This window comes from Salvelinus fontinalis, chromosome 25, assembly GCF_029448725.1.
Source record: "Salvelinus fontinalis isolate EN_2023a chromosome 25, ASM2944872v1, whole genome shotgun sequence".
Taxonomy (NCBI): domain Eukaryota; kingdom Metazoa; phylum Chordata; class Actinopteri; order Salmoniformes; family Salmonidae; genus Salvelinus; species Salvelinus fontinalis.
In genome coordinates, this window is record NC_074689.1 from 16,738,271 (window position 1) to 16,755,307 (window position 17,037).

The window sequence follows — 17,037 nt, forward strand, 5'->3', positions numbered from 1 at the left end:
ACACATATCACAACATAGAGAGACACCACAACACTACATAAAGAGAGACCTAAGACAACATAGCATGGCAGCAACACATGGAAACACAGCATTGTAGCAACACAACATAGCACAAAACATGGTGCAGCAGCACAAAACATGGTGCAAACATTATTGGGAAAGGGGGATACCTAGTCAGTTGTACAACTGAATGCCTTCAACTGAAATGGGTCTTCCTCATTTAAGCCAACCCTTCAGAATCAGAGAGGTGCGGCGGGGGCTGCCTTAATCGACATCCATGTTTTTGATGATTGGGGAACAGTGGGTTAACTGCCTTGCTCAGAAGCAGGACAATTTTTATCTTGTCACCTCAGGGATTCAATCAAGCAACCTTTCAGTTACTGGCCCAACACTCTAACCTCTAGGCTACCTGCCACCCCTATTGGGCACAGACAACAGCACAAAGGGCAAGAAGATAGAGACAACAATACGTCACGCAAGCAGCCAAAACTGTCAATAAGAGTGTCCATGATTGAGTCTTTGAATGAAGAGATGGAGATAAAATGGTCCAATTTGAGTGTTTTTTGCAGCTCATTCCAGTCGCTAGCTGCAGCAAACTGAAAAGAGGAGTGACACAGGGATGTGTGTGCTTTGGGGACCTTTAGAATGTGACTGGCAGAACAGGTGTTGTATGTGGAGGATGAGGGCTGCAGTAGGTATCTCAGATAGGGGGGAGTGAGGCCTAAGAGGGTTTTATAAACAAGCATCAACCAGTGGGTCTTGCGACGGGTATACAGAGATGACCAGTTTACAGAGGAATATAGAGTGCAGTGATGTGTCCTATAAGGAGCATTGGTGGCAAATCTGATGGCCGAATGGTAAAGAACATTAACCGCTCGAGAGCACACTTACCTGCCGATCTATAAATTACGTCTCCATAGTCTAGCATGGGTAGGATGGTCATCTGAATCAGGATTAGTTTGGCAGCTGGGGTATAAGAGGAGCATTTACAATAGAGGAAGCCAAGTCTAGATTTAACCTTAGCTTGCAGCTTTGATATGTGCTGAGAGAAGGAGAGTGTACCATCTTGCCATACTCCCAAGTACTTGTATGAGGTGACTACCTTAATAAGCTCTAAACCCTCAGAGGTAGTAATCACACTGGTGGGGAGAGGGGCATTCTTCTTACTAAACCACATGACCTTTGTTTTGGATGTGTTCAGAAAAAGGTTAAGGGCAGAGAAAGCTTGTTGGACACTAAGAAAGCTTTCTTGTAGAGCGTTTAACACAAACACATACAATCACCGTTGACAAATGCTTACTTAACCAGACTAACATATCTGATCATTTAAATACATCTTGTCAAAAGAAAACAACAAAAGAGGTTACAATTTATTAAAAACAGTAGTCTAGGTTTGTTTTAAGTGCAGAATTAGTAGGCGCCTTTCTCCAGGCCGGAGGATGGTGTGTGTGTGTAGTTGACGCTCATCTAGGAGCCGAACTCTATGGTCTCCTCAGTGATAGGTTTGAAGTCGTAGTTCCCTCTTCCGTCCATGTGAAGGTAGTACTGGTGGAAGTTACAAAACAAACATTCAAAAAGGGTATTTCTGTCAGCAAAACGTTTTCAAAGTGTGGTTCCATAACCAGGCAGCCACACCATTTAAGAGGAGCATCTTAAAACCTGTTGAGGATAGAGGGCGCTATTTTCACTTTGGGGAAAAATCGTGCCCAATTTAAATGGCCTCGTACTCTATTCTTGCTCGTACAATATGCATATTATTATTACTATTGGATAGAAAACACTCTCAAGTTTCTAAAACCGTTTGAATTATATCTGTGAGTAAAACAGAACTCATTTTGCAGCAAACTTCCTGTCAGAAAGTGAAAATCTGAAATCGAGGCTCTGTTCCAGGGCCTCCCTATCAATTTGCTTGAAATTTATGACTATGCATGCACTTCATACGCCTTCCACTAGATGTCAATAGGCAGTGAGAGGTGAAATGGGGATTCTAGCTATATCTATGGTCAAAAGAGAGGTCTTGGAATGACAGGACCCCAATTTCCTTTGTTCAGGAAGACGCGGGAAGGACATCAGCTTTGGCTTCTGAAAAGCTTTCCTTATAGACGGCTAATATCTCCGGCTTTGATTTTATTTGATAAATGTGATAATATCATCGTAAAGTATGTTTTTCAATACAGTTTTATCAGATTATTAAACATTTTTCGGAAGTTTTGGCGTGTTCCGTTACCTGCGTTTGGTGACGATGGAAAGCTTCGCGCCACTTGGCAAGTTTTGGTTGCTAATTCGAGAGGGAAATAGGACATTCTAAAACCAAACAACGATTGTTCTGGACAAAGGACCCCTTGTGCAAGATTCTGATGGAAGCTCAACAAAAGTAGGACCCATTTATGATGTTATTTCATATTTCTGTCGAAAATGTTTACTATTAGTTTCCGCCCAGATTTTGGGCGCTCTCTCGCTATAACGTCGTATGTCGTACTAAAGTTATTTTTAGAATTCTAACACGGCGATTGCATTAAGAACTAGTGTATCTATCATTTCCTGTACAACATGTATTTTTTTGTAAAGTTTATGATTAGTTATTGGTCAGAATAGGTGTCAGAAATATATCCGGAGATTCTGGAAAATAGTTGCTACGTTTTCACAATGTATAACCACGGATTTCAGCTCTAAATATGCACATTTTCAAACAAACCATATATGTATTGTGTAATATGATGTTATAGGACTGTCATCTGATGAAGTTTATGAAGGTTAGTGAAATAATTAATATCTTTTTCTGGTTTTGTCGCTATCGCTACTGTTGCCTTGAATCAATGCTGTTGTGCGGTTGGCTATTGTAGTAAGCTAATATAATGCTATATTGTGTTTTCGCTGTAAAACACTTAAAAAATCTGAAATATTGGCTGGATTTACAAGATGTTTGTCTTTCATTTGCTGTACACCATGTATTTTTCATAAATGTTTTATGATGAGTATTTAGGTATTTCATGTTGGTCTCTATAATTACTCTGGCTGCTTCGGTGCTATTTGTGATGGTAGCTGTGATGGTAGCTGCAATGTAAAACTATGATTTATACCTCAAATATGCACATTTTTCGAACAAAACATAGATTTATTGTATAACGTGTTATAAGACTCATCTGATGAAGTTGTTTCTTGGTTAGTTTGGTTGGTTCTTGGTTAGTTTGGTTGGTTTTGTGCAAGCTACCTGTGCTGTGAAAGAAATGTCTGCGCTTTTTTGTATTTGGTGGTGAGCTAACATAAATATACGTGCTGTTTTCGCTGTAAAACATTTAAAAAATCGGACATGTTGACTGGATTCACAAGATGTTTATCTTTCATTTGCTGTATTAGACTTGTTAATGTGTGAAAGTTAAATATTTCTCAAAAATATTTTTTGAATTTCGCGCTCTGCCTTTTCAGTGGAATGTGGGAGGAGTTCCGCTAGCGGAACCCCGGGGCTAGACAGGTTAAGAAGTTACAGGTCTGTGAGAGCCAGAAATCTTGCTTGTTTGTAGGTGACCAAATACTTATTTTCCACCATAATTTGCAAATAAATTCATTAAAAATTCTAAAATGTGATTTTCTGGATTTTTTTTCTCAGTTTGTCTGTCATAGTTGAAGTGTACCTATGATGAAAATTACAGGCCTCTCTCATCTTTTTAAGTGGGAGAACTTGCACAATTGGTGGCTGACTAAATACTTTTTTGCCCCACTATATATACACATATATATATACACATATATACATACATACATACATACATACATACATACATACATACATACATACATACATACATACATACATACATACATACATACATACATACATACATATATACATACATATATACATATATACATATATACATGTATACATATATACATACATACATACATACATACATACATACATACACACATATACTTTAAATATGTATTTTCATTTATTATTTTCCACTAACCCTACCAACCCTCCCCTAATTGGAGTAAGCTGATGAACAACACTAACATGCTGACCACGTCGCGTGCGTCGCAAAATACATTTAGAAATCCAAGTTATTCAATTATTGCACCCACACTGCTCACGCACGCCAACGAGCGTCTGCGATGCCAAGGGCTAAAATATAACTCCTTTCTATTTCTGACGCAGATCGCGCTGAAAGTCCTGCCTCTCCCATCCCCTCATTGGTTTATAGAAGCAGATACCCATGTGCCATCTCCTCATTGGTTATACCCACGTGGGTGATTGAAAGACGAACTATTTTGCCGGTGGTAGTGGTAATAATATGAAAGTTTAGATGCCGATCACCATATAAATTCAAAGATGAAAAAGCCTGAAAGGAGGAGAGATGACTAGAAACGATTCGGTTGGCCATTTTATGTGTGGATTAATTGTCGGAGTAGAGGACCTTGTGCATATCAGGTAAAATAGCATCAGTTAGTATATTTGAGTTAAACCACAATATTTGTGGTATTATTTTTTCTGTCTTTTCTAGTGAATTAAACTGAAATTGCAACCAACTTTCTATGGCTTCTTTTTTTTTAAAGTTATATTTTGGAGATCATTTCATTTTCAAATAACCGAAAGTGAGAGGTGTAATTTGAATACAGGGAAAAAGGCCATTCTTGAACATGGGGTGAGATATTCTTACTAATTTGTTAGTGAACCAGTTCGGATTGAATTATAGCTTTTATATGACTAATGCATTTAGTGAGAGGTCAAATGCTTTAATATTTCAGAATTTATGCCCTCCTAATTAATATTCATTATATAAATAAGCCCTTTAATTTTTGTCTGGCTTGCCATTACAAATAAAATGTAATATTTTTTGCTCATATAATTTAAACAAAACAGGTTTCTAGGTGTCGGCAAGACCAAAAGCAAATAGGTAAACTGAGATATGACTAAAGAGTTAAATCAGGGTGATTTTTCCACAAATAGACAGGTATTTTCCTTTCCATGGTAGCAAGATATTATCTATTTTTGGTAACTTTCTATAAAATGTATTGGAGTGAGATCATTTCTTTTTTTCAGGATATGTATACCGAGTATGTCCACATCACCGTCAGACCATTTTATTGGTAAACTACACGGTAATGTAAAAGTTTTATTTTTTGTGATCCAATACATAACATAGTACACATCATTTGGTTGTAATCCAGAGAGATTAGAAAAGGTATCAAGATCCTCTTATCCCCGATGAGGCTGTGGAGGGATCCACATTTTGGATTTAAAAGAAAACGAGTCATCAGCATGCAATGGATATCTAACCCCTTGATATTATTGCCAGATCTGATTTTAACAGCTAACATTTCGATGGCAGTAAGAAAAAGATATGCCAATAATGGATAACCTTGTTTTACTCCTCTTGACAGTTTAAAACTTTGAGAAGTAGCCATTATTTACTATTTTACACCTAGGGTTACCATACATAACTTTAACCCAAGAGATTCTCCACAATTGAAATATTCCAGGCATTTGTACTCTATCAAAAGCCTTTTCAAAGTCAGCTATGAATACCAGGCCCGGTTTCCCAGATTTTTCATAGTGTTCTATTGTTTCCAGTACTTGTCTTATATTATCTCCAATGTATCGTCCATATAAAAAACCTGTCTGATTAGGATTAATAATATCCGACAATACCTTTTAAATTCTATCTGCTATGCATTTTGCTAACATTTTTGCATCACAACACTGAAGTGTAAGAGGCCTCCAATTGTTTTAATAGACTGGATCTTTATATTTACCAATTGGATCCTGTTTCATTAATAATGAAATCAGACCTTCTTGTTGAGTGTCTGATAATCTACCATTTATATAGGAGTGGTTAAAACCTGCTAACAATGGTCCTCTGAGTATATCAAAAAAAGGTTTGGTATAACTCCACTAGTATGCTGTCTAGCCCTGGCGTTTTCCTGGACTTAAAGGCTTTAATTGCATCAATGTGTTCCTCCTCTGTAATTTGGCCTTCACATTAGTTTTTTTATACAGATGTTAATTTTACATTACTAATAGAAAAAAAATCCATACAATTAGATTCGGTTAGTGGAAATGGAGGAGACTGAAATGAAATACATGCTTAAAGTACTTTACTTTCTTTTTCATTTTTTTTTTTAATGAGTAATGGTTGACTCATTTGTAACAAGTTTCAAGGAATTATTTTTGTGCCTTTTTCCCGATATGCCTCTATGGTACAGTTTTTATTGCTATCTATCTGTACTGTTAGTCCTTCCATTTCCTTTGTTTGTGTGGACTCTTTGACCTACATTGCTTTTGTTTAAGAGAGGAGTACTGAATTGCATGGCCTCTAAAGGGACATTTAAAAGTGTCCCATACAATAAGGTGATCTGCTGTACCTATGTTATGTCTGAAAAAGTCAGTTATAAATTATTCTGTCCAAGTTAAAAATAAGTTATCATCCAATAGGCTTTGATTAAATTTCCAATATCCTCATTCACATGGAAATTCTGTAAGAGTAATAATAAGGCCAATTATTTGATGGTCCGACTACATTCTGTCCCCTATCAACACTTTGTTAACTTTTGGTGCCAAAGAGAATGACATAAGAAAGTAGTCAGGACGACTAGCTTGATTGAGCCTCCACCATGTATATCTCACTAGGTCAGGGTATTTAAGCCTCCATATTTCCACTAATTCCAATATATCCATGACATTGGTGATTTCCTTAAGTTCATGAGGGTGATAGTTTGTAGTGTGATTTCCTTTACGGTCCATAGAGTTATTTAAAACCTTATTATGACCTCCCGTCATGGATCAAAACAGATTTTAAATCATCCATCTACCTTGAGGATCTGTTTGGACAATTTGCACATTCGGATCAAAATTACTGTTAATGAATATCATCCCCCCTTTGAATTTGATTGCCCATGGGAGAAATATACTTTGCCCCTCCAGTCCTTTTTCCACACAATTTCATCTAAAATTGTAAAAAAGACCAAGCTACAAATTATTTAGTATATGGAGATTACTATTATTACAATGTCTTATTTTTATATAAAATTAGATCAAATTGAATTTGTTTCCTGTAAACAATAGATATTATATTCCTTCGCTTTTAGCCAGGTAAATACTGATATTTTCTTTTTATTATCTGCTAAGCCATTACAATTATAACTGGCGATACTTATTTCACCATAATGAGATACAAGTTTCAAATCTATTTATCATACTATATGTTCGTAAACTCACCATTAAAAAGTACTACCAGGGGAACTTTACCAAAACGTTTTGACTGACATGACACAAATGAAACAAAAGCTACATCTTAGAAAACTGCTTAATGGAGTTTCCCACTAAACACTCCCAGATGCATCACAGCAAAACAACATACTGTACAGAAGCCACAAAGACCCACGTAACGGTGTTTCCAGAAAGGTTGTCATCTTACCTCATGGTGTTTCCACAAAGACTTTCTGTGAGAGACAGTGAACAGAGTGATGCCAACCTGTGGATAAAGAAACAAATCAGTCATAAGATAAGAGCCAAAAAGCTGCTACAAACACTTGTCAGACCAAATAATTACATGAGGAACTATATGAACTATGCTGCAGACATAACTTGTATGTAAGATGTATTGTTATTTATTAAACTGAAGTTGTATAAAGATGGAAGTAAGCACGCAGACATATCACAGTACATGCTTAGAGTCAAGGTTAAAGGCTGGTTGGGGCTATCCGTACCGTTCTGCAGTGACTGTAGATGAAATCTTCCACATCTACACTCACAGCACTGGTGCACTCATCCAAGATGGCAAACTGAGGTTTGTGGTAGAACAACCTTGCCATCTACAGACAGATAGACAAACATCACACATACATCAAAGTCAATCACCTAATTATACCCAATTCTGTAATAAACTGAATTAGAATGTGATGATGTACGCTTGAGAAAGCTTCGATTCAAAACTGAAGAGTCAAATAAAACTGTCACTTTCGTCTTACCGCCATCCTCTGCTTCTCTCCTCCACTGAGGACATCCATCCAGTCCTGCACGGTGTCCCAAGTCCCCTCTCTGTCCAGGATGTGACCTAACTGGACGTTGCCCAGGTACTCCTTCAGCACCTGGTCAGAGATGCCTTTCCTCTTTTGCTCCTCATAGGTGTCAGGGTAGATCACCTGATCCCTCAGCGTGCCAATGGTCATGTAGGGTCTCTACAATAAGATGGAAGAAGTCAGGGGTCATGTACGGTCTCTACAATAAGATGGAAGAAGTCAGGGGTCATGTACGGTCTCTACAATAAGATGGAAGAAGTCAGGGGTCATGTACGGTCTCTACAATAAGATGGAAGAAGTCAGGGGTCATGTACGGTCTCTACAATAAGATGGAAGAAGTCAGGGGTCATGTAGGGTCTCTACATTAAGATGGAAGAAGTCAGGGGTCATGTACGGTCTCTACAATAAGATGGAAGAAGTCAGGGGTCATGTACGGTCTCTACAATAAGATGGAAGAAGTCAGGAGTCATGTACGGTCTCTACAATAAGATGGAAGAAGTCAGGGGTCATGTAGGGTCTCTACAATAAGATGGAAGAAGTCAGGGGTCATGTACGGTCTCTACAATAAGATGGAACAGCCTTCCAGTAGAGCCAATATGGCTGCCAATTTACCAAAACATGGAATAGAATATAACATTGGTAATATAAAAGACTCAAAGTGTCCATTTAGTTACCTGAGGAACGTAGAATAGCTTCCCTCGCTCAGGCTTGGTCAGCTGCCCTCCGAACAGAGGCCAGAGCTATAGAGTCAACAACACACCTAATGTTACCTCCATGGCCTACTGTGCTCTTAAGTCACTTGAACCAAAATGTTTGCAGTACTTCCATTATTGCCAGATCTTCCATTGCCACATCTTATCGTACATAGACACAGTCATGTCAGTATGAATAAATAGAACAAGATCATAAAAACAGACAATTCGTCACCTCTCCCAGTACTCTGAAGAGTGAGCTCTTGCCACAGCCATTGGGCCCACACACTAACACGTTGGTACCAGACCGCACCTGGAGAAAGAGAGTGAAAGCAAGAGAGTGTCAGGGAGAGAAAATAACATCCAGCGTGGCCACCCGAACTTTGAATGTCAACACTACTTCAACATCACCCATTAAAGTCTAAGTTGTTTGAGTGTACTTAGGTCCAACTGAATGACTAGACGAGTGGCACACATTCATTGGCGAAGGACTTCAAAGTCATGGTAGATTTACCATCTCATAACATCTATTTTGCAAGAGACCTGTGAGTTCTCAGTGAGACTAACCATGCCAAAATAAAAGGTTAAATAAAATATACAAAGGAAAGAAAGAGATGCCCACTTCAAAGGTCAGGTCCTTGATCAGGACATCTCCATTGGGTGTTGCTAGTGGTGTGTGTTCAAACCTGCAACACCAACACAGTCAGACACTGTTCTTAGTGACGAATCATGCTCAGACATCAGAAAACACCTTGGCCTTGGACAACTTCAGTGACGTAAAAGTAAAATATTAAAGTGATTTTATGCAGCCAATATTATGTACAGAAATGCACTGAGGATTGTCACACATACTTGATGATGTGGTCTACGTTGATGATCTGTCCGCTGCCCGGGACCAGTGTGACTCTTTCTACACCTAATGATTCTTTGTTCTGATGGGAGACCATGGTACGCTCGTATTTCCCAGAGTTCAGTTCTTTCAGGACCTTCCTGAGCTCAGTGATACGCATGGTGAACCTGTTGGAAAGGAGAAACAGGCCTATATCAGAAGACCACCTACACAGCACTTGGGAGTGAAAGCATGAAGAGCCGTGATGGAAGAGTAGAGTGAAGGCATGGAAAGACGGGAATGATGTCCGTTATGTGGTCTCTGGCTGGAGAAGCCTTCGAATTAAATGTCTTCAATTCAATGGAATAGGCGATGGGATCACAGTGTTTAGGGAAGAGTGAAGTCTTACCCGGAAAGCCTGGTCATATCTCTGCCAGCCAGTACAATCCTTCCCAGAGCCTGGGCCAGACTCAGTAGCATCCTGCCACTCTGGTAATAGTCTTCCATCAGCTCAGCTTGGGTGCTGTTCATGTGGCGGGGGTCGGACAGATTGAGGAAGGGCCGACTCACCACCAGGTAGCCCACCACGGTGGCCATGTCTGCAGGGGGGAAGAGACCCAAGAAGTGACTCATAGCTCTGGTGGCAAACCAATTCTGTATTGAACAATGTTATTTTGTCAACTAGCAAAGCAATAATAATTTGGTGTCTGGACAATGTCAAGTTGACTGACAGCCATATATATCTGGCTATGTAACAGAGGACATCATCATAAGCTGTAGGGTTAAAACATCAGATCTTACACTTGGCGATCATGCTGTCTACAAAGCCCATAGAGAAGCGGAAGAAGATGAACTTGTGCAAATGGTCGACCTGAGAAGATAGAAGACAAAGGTATCACCACATTATTACACACTGTAGAGACAATTCCAACCACAATCAGCAGTAAAGGTATCACCACATTATTACACACTGTAGAGACAATTCCAACCACAATCAGCAATAAAGGTATCGCCACATTATTAGGCACTGTAGAGACAGTTCCAACCACCATCAGCAGTTTGCCCGTTGAGATGGAAGTGAACGAAGAAATCTTTCATATCCCTCTTACTGACAAAGGACTAATGGTACTTACCAGTTTCTTAAATGTTGAATGAATTGTCTGTTTCTCTCTCATGTTGCCATTGTAGAAGGCAATCTCCTCACTGTGGCAAAACAGTTCATGTTTAACATAAGTTAGTTCTCTTTTTTAAAGATTTATTTAACAGGTTTTACTTTAAAATCAGAAAACTCTGTATTGCCAACCCATGATAAAGTCAGTGTAGATCCAGGTCTTTACCTGTTGGTGATGAGTCGTGAGTTGACATATCGGTACTCTCCCTCGTAGCGCTGCTCAATGACAGTCATCTTACCGATGGGCTTCCGCAGTCTGGTCAGGAACAGGCCTGAGATCAGCAGGTAGGCCATCATACTCGATGGGCCCTGAGGGAATCAATGACATCCCGTTAAAACCTGAATAGAATCCATTGGATGCCTCTGGAATCTAAGTATATATTCACCTGGGCTCCGATGGAAGACGTCAGCTTGAAGATGTACAGTCCAATGTCCAAGAGAGGCTATAGGAGAGATGCAGTAAGGGAACATTTCACACAATGTAGCTTTCTTGATGGCTTGTTTTCAGCAATATTATGATTTACACAAGAAGTTAATGATTGACTAAGATGTTCTACAAATACTATACAAATTTGCACCAGACACCTTGGAACCACACACACGAAGGTAAACAGTAGTAAAAATTATGGTTTAGGTCAACTCTACTATACCTTGCTGAGATTGGAGTAGAGGTCAACCACACTGTTACAAAACTTCTCTACATCTTGAGTCAGCAGCTGGTCAGCGTTGGCGATGCGATTATCCAGGTTGCCCATTTTGTAGTATGTATATCCTCTGGGGATGGCACATGTTGAGTGAGTTCATTTGTAGATTGGCTGTTATTTTTTTATTTGTTTGGGACCATGTACAACATACCATTGCACCATATTTAGTTAGATAACTATTCATCTGTAGTCCCTATTGGAATGTATGCAAAAAAGCCAGACATCAAGGTTCTGAGACGAGGCAGTAGACAATGCTTACTTGAGGTACTCGTCGTAGAGATGTTTGGTCAGCCTCTCTCTGAACTTCAGCTTCAGCTCGTTCAGACCCAGCTTCAAGAGGTTATTCACCAAGGCAAACTGGAAATGGACAGTCACAAAACATACACTTTATTACTGTCAGAGCTTAATCAAAATACAACCTATTGCAGTGTCTGTTCTCCAAACACAGTATGTATGTGATGAAATCTGGATTTGTTCTTTAATTGGGCAGAGGGACTGTTTAATACAAAACATGCAGAGCAAATTAAATACCAAGTGTCTAGCAAATAAGATACACATAAGCTTGACATTCTGTTCAAATGTACTGTATGTACAAGAACAACATATTATCCAGTATTCCAGCCAATGTATGAATTAAATATATGGTTATTGATACATTAGTATTGGTAAGTGATGGATTACAGTAGCGAGAGGTTAATACTTGATATTCAGTGTATATTACCATGTTGAAATCAGACCTCCTCTGAGAATTTACACCACAAGAACAATTATAACACTAAAGAAGTACTGTAGGGCCACTGTAGCACATTCATAAGTCTGGTATTTGTAAACTATTCGTTATACAACTAACTTATTACTGCAATATGACATTTAAATCAGACTCAAGTATATCAATTAACATCTAGAATTATGTACATTTTGGATGCGATGAAATACCAAAAACACACTTACAATTGGCATAGCTTTGCAACACTTGAACAAGTAGTTCTTGAAATCTGCGTTGTTGCGAACGATAATTGCACTGCAAACCACAACATGCACAAGAATGAGCAAACATGGGACAGATAGATATTGTCAGATTGATTCATTTCAACATTAGTGGCAGTGATTAGCCTCTGGCCTCCTTCAGATCTGTTTACGCTTTACCCAACTCCTCTGCCATGATGGCCATAGTAATTGGCAAGGAAAAGTGGCATTAGCTCAAGCACATACACGGTGACCGAGCTAGAAGTCGTGGAGAGCGGAGAAAAAGTAACAACCAAACAAATTTAGAAAGATGATTTAGGATAATTCACATATAAGGCCCAGCGAGTGTTTTGCTGCATTGGTGTATGGAAGCAGAGCTCTGACATGAAGGATTATTTGTTATACAAATAGATACATTGGAATAGCCAATGGCAGTTAGTCATATTGAGTTTACAAATGTTATGGACTGAAAAGCTTAACTGTGTTAAGTACACGTACTAGGCAACAAACAAAAAAAACACACAAGTTATTGGTTTTATAGGTTTGGGTTCTATGAAAACCATCACGTGGTGGAGAGTTACACAAGGTATGACAGCAATGTAGGAATAACAGATTATGATCTCTGCTAATGATACCACTGTGGGAGATTGAAAGACAGCAATCCATTCCTGAGCAGGAAAATAAATACTGTATAAATAATAAATACAGACTAAGCCTAGTCATGGAGTAAAGAGCACTACAATTATTATCTCCATTGAACATGCGTCTTAGTCCAGTATTAAACTGAACCTGTGTATTGTGAACCGGACCATAATATTTTAACCCTTTCAACACTTCCACCATCACCAAACTCATTGGCTATCATGATCTGGTTACCAGTCATAGTGAAGCATCCTAACAAGTCACATGGGACGTCAGTGTTCTAACCGTAGAACTGGTTTTAGAACACTATTATAGCTCTATGGTTCTAACCTTTCAATCATGGTTCCGTTCTGGATCATCCATACGTCACAGTATGTCCGGGTCACCAGCATAGCAGCGATGAAGAGAAGGTATCCAGTCTGGGGTGATAACAATGGAGGGAATAGAGAAGTGGTGCAGGACAGGTGGGGAACAGACAACACCAGATGAGCAAATCCCTCAGATGAAACAATACAATGGACAGTTCATAAACAAGTCAATCTCATGTTGTATTGTAAGTAATGTGTGCAAACTCATTTTAAAAATGAATGAGTATAACATGGCAGTTCAAATGTAGAATGGGCCTGTTCTTAACTAACAGCATGACCAGTATTTCCGTCATATTAGAGTTCATTCAGTTCAATAGAGGATCAACTCTGATACACCCAACAGATGTCATGTCATCGCAACCTTGGCTTATCAAACAAACTGATCAGTATATAAGGTCAATGTCTAGGCTCCGTGGTTTTGTAGAACACACAAGTTTAGACAATATTGTAGAACATGTTGAGACACGCACGCATAGAGAAAGAGATAAGTTGTGGGGTAAAAGTGACGCAATGAAGGAACACATATCCATCTTTACAAGGCATGGGTATCGCCTGTTCCCACAGATATTGATTACTTCAAGGTTCAATGCTTATCATGATGTGACGCAACAGAACATAGACATTTACAAAGACATCCACTTAAAATTCTTATTCAGGTGACATAATAATGAACCTATAATAAGCCATTGGGAAATACTAAGATCTTGTTTTTGCTCAATATGTGCAATTGTTGACCATATTTTCTGTAACAAAACAACCCAACCACAAGGCTCACCTCTTTGCAGAACCACCGAGGCACCATGATCCGGAGGATCTTGCTGATTCTGAGGAAGAAGACATAGTCCACCGCCGCCCGGTCTTTCTTAGCTGCTTTGTCCTGCACAAATAACAGAGCCAAAGCAGTTGTTAGGGGACAAATGTGACAATGACATGTAGTTGGACATTTTATACATTTGTTGATGAACTTACATACTTACTTCCTTGCTCAATACCAGTTCTGAGCTCCCTTTTTTACTGTAAAACACATAGGGCACATAGTCAGATACAATGTTTCAACAGACATGTGGGACATCAGCATAGCAACGCAGTACCAAGGTAACATTAGTTTCATCATGACCATCATAAACCAAGCGTATGGTGTGTAGGCTAAACTAAGGTCACAAGGAGTCTTGACACAGCATTTAACCTGAAATTAATTAGCAATTTGTAACTGTCCAATGAACTTTCAAAATTCCACTGACAGGCAGCATGCTGCTAATAAGCAACATTGTATCGTGCCGGGAAACTGACAGTGATGTCTTTGTTACTTTGTTGCCAAATATATCAACATTTGCCCTAATTATCCTGCTGCCTCACGATATAAAGACCGCTAATGTTTTGCAAATTAGAATGGAGACTTACATCAGAGATATAATAACACATAATTACTGCAACATACGATTTGCATCAACCCTTGTCTCTTATGGATAACTGCAATATTATAGAACTGCAATATATCAATGACTTTCAGATTTAAGACATTACATCTGTCAAATTGGACATTCAAGAATTCTGTCTAACTTGGATTGCTGGCCACAAATTCTGTGATACAAGAACACACCAAGGTAAAATTAGTTTTATATTGGATATTCGGACTTCAATAGATCTTACACAAAGCGTGCCATGACTATAAAAATTATATATTTTGAACAGGGGAGGATGGAGAACAATCCACATAATTTTCTGGTTTGAAATGTTGATATTTTTTCTAAAATAACTAACTACTTTTGGGATTGTCTCTTTCTCTTAAAGAGGTAGGTTGTTGGGGTGGGATGAGGAGAGTGATTAATGAACGGACCCATTCACTCTGGCTGCAACACCACATGCAGCGATTAGGTCCACCTGAAAATCAGCATTTCGAAGCAGAGTGCTTTTGAATATTGAAAGCCACCCTAAAAATATCAATAATCCACCCAAAAAATCATAATCCCCCCATCAATTATTTTTAAACATTTCAACTACTACACAAAAACTAGTATTGTTCTCCATCCACCCTTTGATTCGGAATATTTAATTTTCATAGTCATGGCACGTTTTTGTAAGAACTATTGAAGATTGAAAGTGGCAAAAAGTTATAATAAATACAAATGAACTGGATTTTTGTGCATCCTCCCCTGATTCAGAACATAACCATTTTCATAATCATGACACGCTCTGTGTAAGATCTATTGAAGATTGAAATCTGGAATCTTATTTTTTTTTATAACAACAACAAAAAGTTGAGTGGATTGTTCTCCATCCACCCCTGATTCAGAATATAACATTTTCATAGTCATGGCATAATTAGTTCAATATAGAGAAAACCGAATATCCACAGAATATCCAATATAAAACTACTTTTACCTCAGTCAAGAACCGATGGCATGGGGGCTCTTGCAACGCACAATTAAAGTACAACCGAGATTATAATTTATTCAGCAACATACCCGCTTGACTTCTCTCCTCTTCTTCTTTGCTTCAGGATGCATAAAGCGAGTAGGACTCCCCCAGCTATTGAGGAGTTTTTAGCTGTCAGGTATTTACTGACGGCTGCCATGTTTCCTAGAGTACCAGCTGAGCCGCAGTGTTGCCAACTATATTTCAAGGAAAGTCGCTGTTGGTTGCTCCATTTGTAGCCTCTCTGCCAAGTCCCCAACAACCGGATGTTCCGGTTTTCAGGGGAAATGGAAAGAGAGCATGTGAAGTGAATTCCGCTTTTGAATATTAAAAAGGTGACACCAAAGACAGTACAGTACGAAGATAGGCTACAACTGCTTCTCTAATAGAAATCCCAGATCACACTTATAGGCTCAAGTAGAAGCACATAACTGGGTCTAATCTCGCGCCAAACTGTGCATGTGCAGGCCTTCAAATCAAAGGCACTCGTTAGATATAAATCTGTTTTTGACAAAAATGAAAACGTGTCAGTTTGTCACTTTCACTAGGTTATAGTAATAACATGTTCAACTATTTAGAGATGCACTATGCAGAAATCTCTCCACTATTTCCTGGTTTCTAAAATGCTAATAGTTTGCCTATTTTCAGTTTATGTGACAAAACAAACAGGTATAGTGTAGATAATCATTGTACCATCTAAACCGCTGTGAAATATCGTTTCCATAACCAAAACTATTGTATTTTCAGCTGTTTGAAGCAGGTGTATAAAACCGAAAGCAAAAGATACAAAAACAAAACTTAAAAACAGGAAGCGTAAAAATAGCACACATAGAACAGATATACTGCATCTTAGACTTGCTTTCAATGAGAATAACAGATCTATAAATCACATTTCTATGTGAATTTTGTCAGTTCAGCCAAAAAGTTACATATTGCAGCTTTAAGACATATGCTAGAATCTAGGTTATGCATTCAGATTTCGAGAAAATTAACAACTAAGGAGGGCATTTTCACTTCTCTCACTGACTTCTCAAATTCCAATCCCCCCGCCTAGTCTGTTTGGTTTGTTTCACAAGCGTTGACGGAAGTCTCTCGATGTTGCGCCTCTGGGTTTAGAAACTCTGTGGTAAAACTCCATCTTAACTCCTCCTCCACATTTACTGGATTGGTTGAACAGTGCAGAAGAGAACCTCCCCTGACAGAATTTTTTTCTTCTTGTCAAGACCAG

The 17,037-nt window shown here is 38.7% G+C and overlaps 1 protein-coding gene across 2 annotated transcripts; it reads right to left on the minus strand.

Annotated features, from left to right (window-relative positions):
• Positions 1-1,356: 1,356 nt before the first annotated feature.
• LOC129822907 (ATP-binding cassette sub-family D member 3-like) lies at positions 1,357-16,135 on the minus strand. 2 transcript variants are annotated; one of them, XM_055881425.1, is made up of 20 exons: positions 15,860-16,112; positions 14,372-14,408; positions 14,170-14,271; positions 13,357-13,445; positions 12,370-12,439; positions 11,678-11,775; positions 11,365-11,488; positions 11,101-11,157; positions 10,881-11,023; positions 10,677-10,746; positions 10,345-10,414; positions 9,953-10,142; positions 9,567-9,731; positions 9,337-9,400; positions 8,950-9,027; positions 8,697-8,762; positions 7,972-8,181; positions 7,711-7,815; positions 7,419-7,475; positions 1,357-1,545 (listed from the first exon to the last, which is right to left on the minus strand). In XM_055881425.1, exons 1-20 carry the CDS (start codon positions 15,967-15,969, stop codon positions 1,468-1,470), a joined length of 1,983 nt encoding a protein of 660 aa, XP_055737400.1. In that variant the 5' UTR covers positions 15,970-16,112; the 3' UTR covers positions 1,357-1,467. The 2 variants fall into 2 exon arrangements, with proteins under 2 accessions (XP_055737400.1, XP_055737401.1); XM_055881426.1 differs by lacking the exons at positions 1,357-1,545; positions 7,419-7,475; positions 7,711-7,815; positions 7,972-8,181 and adding an exon at positions 8,467-8,541 and having other exon boundaries at positions 15,860-16,135.
• Positions 16,136-17,037: the final 902 nt, after the last annotated feature.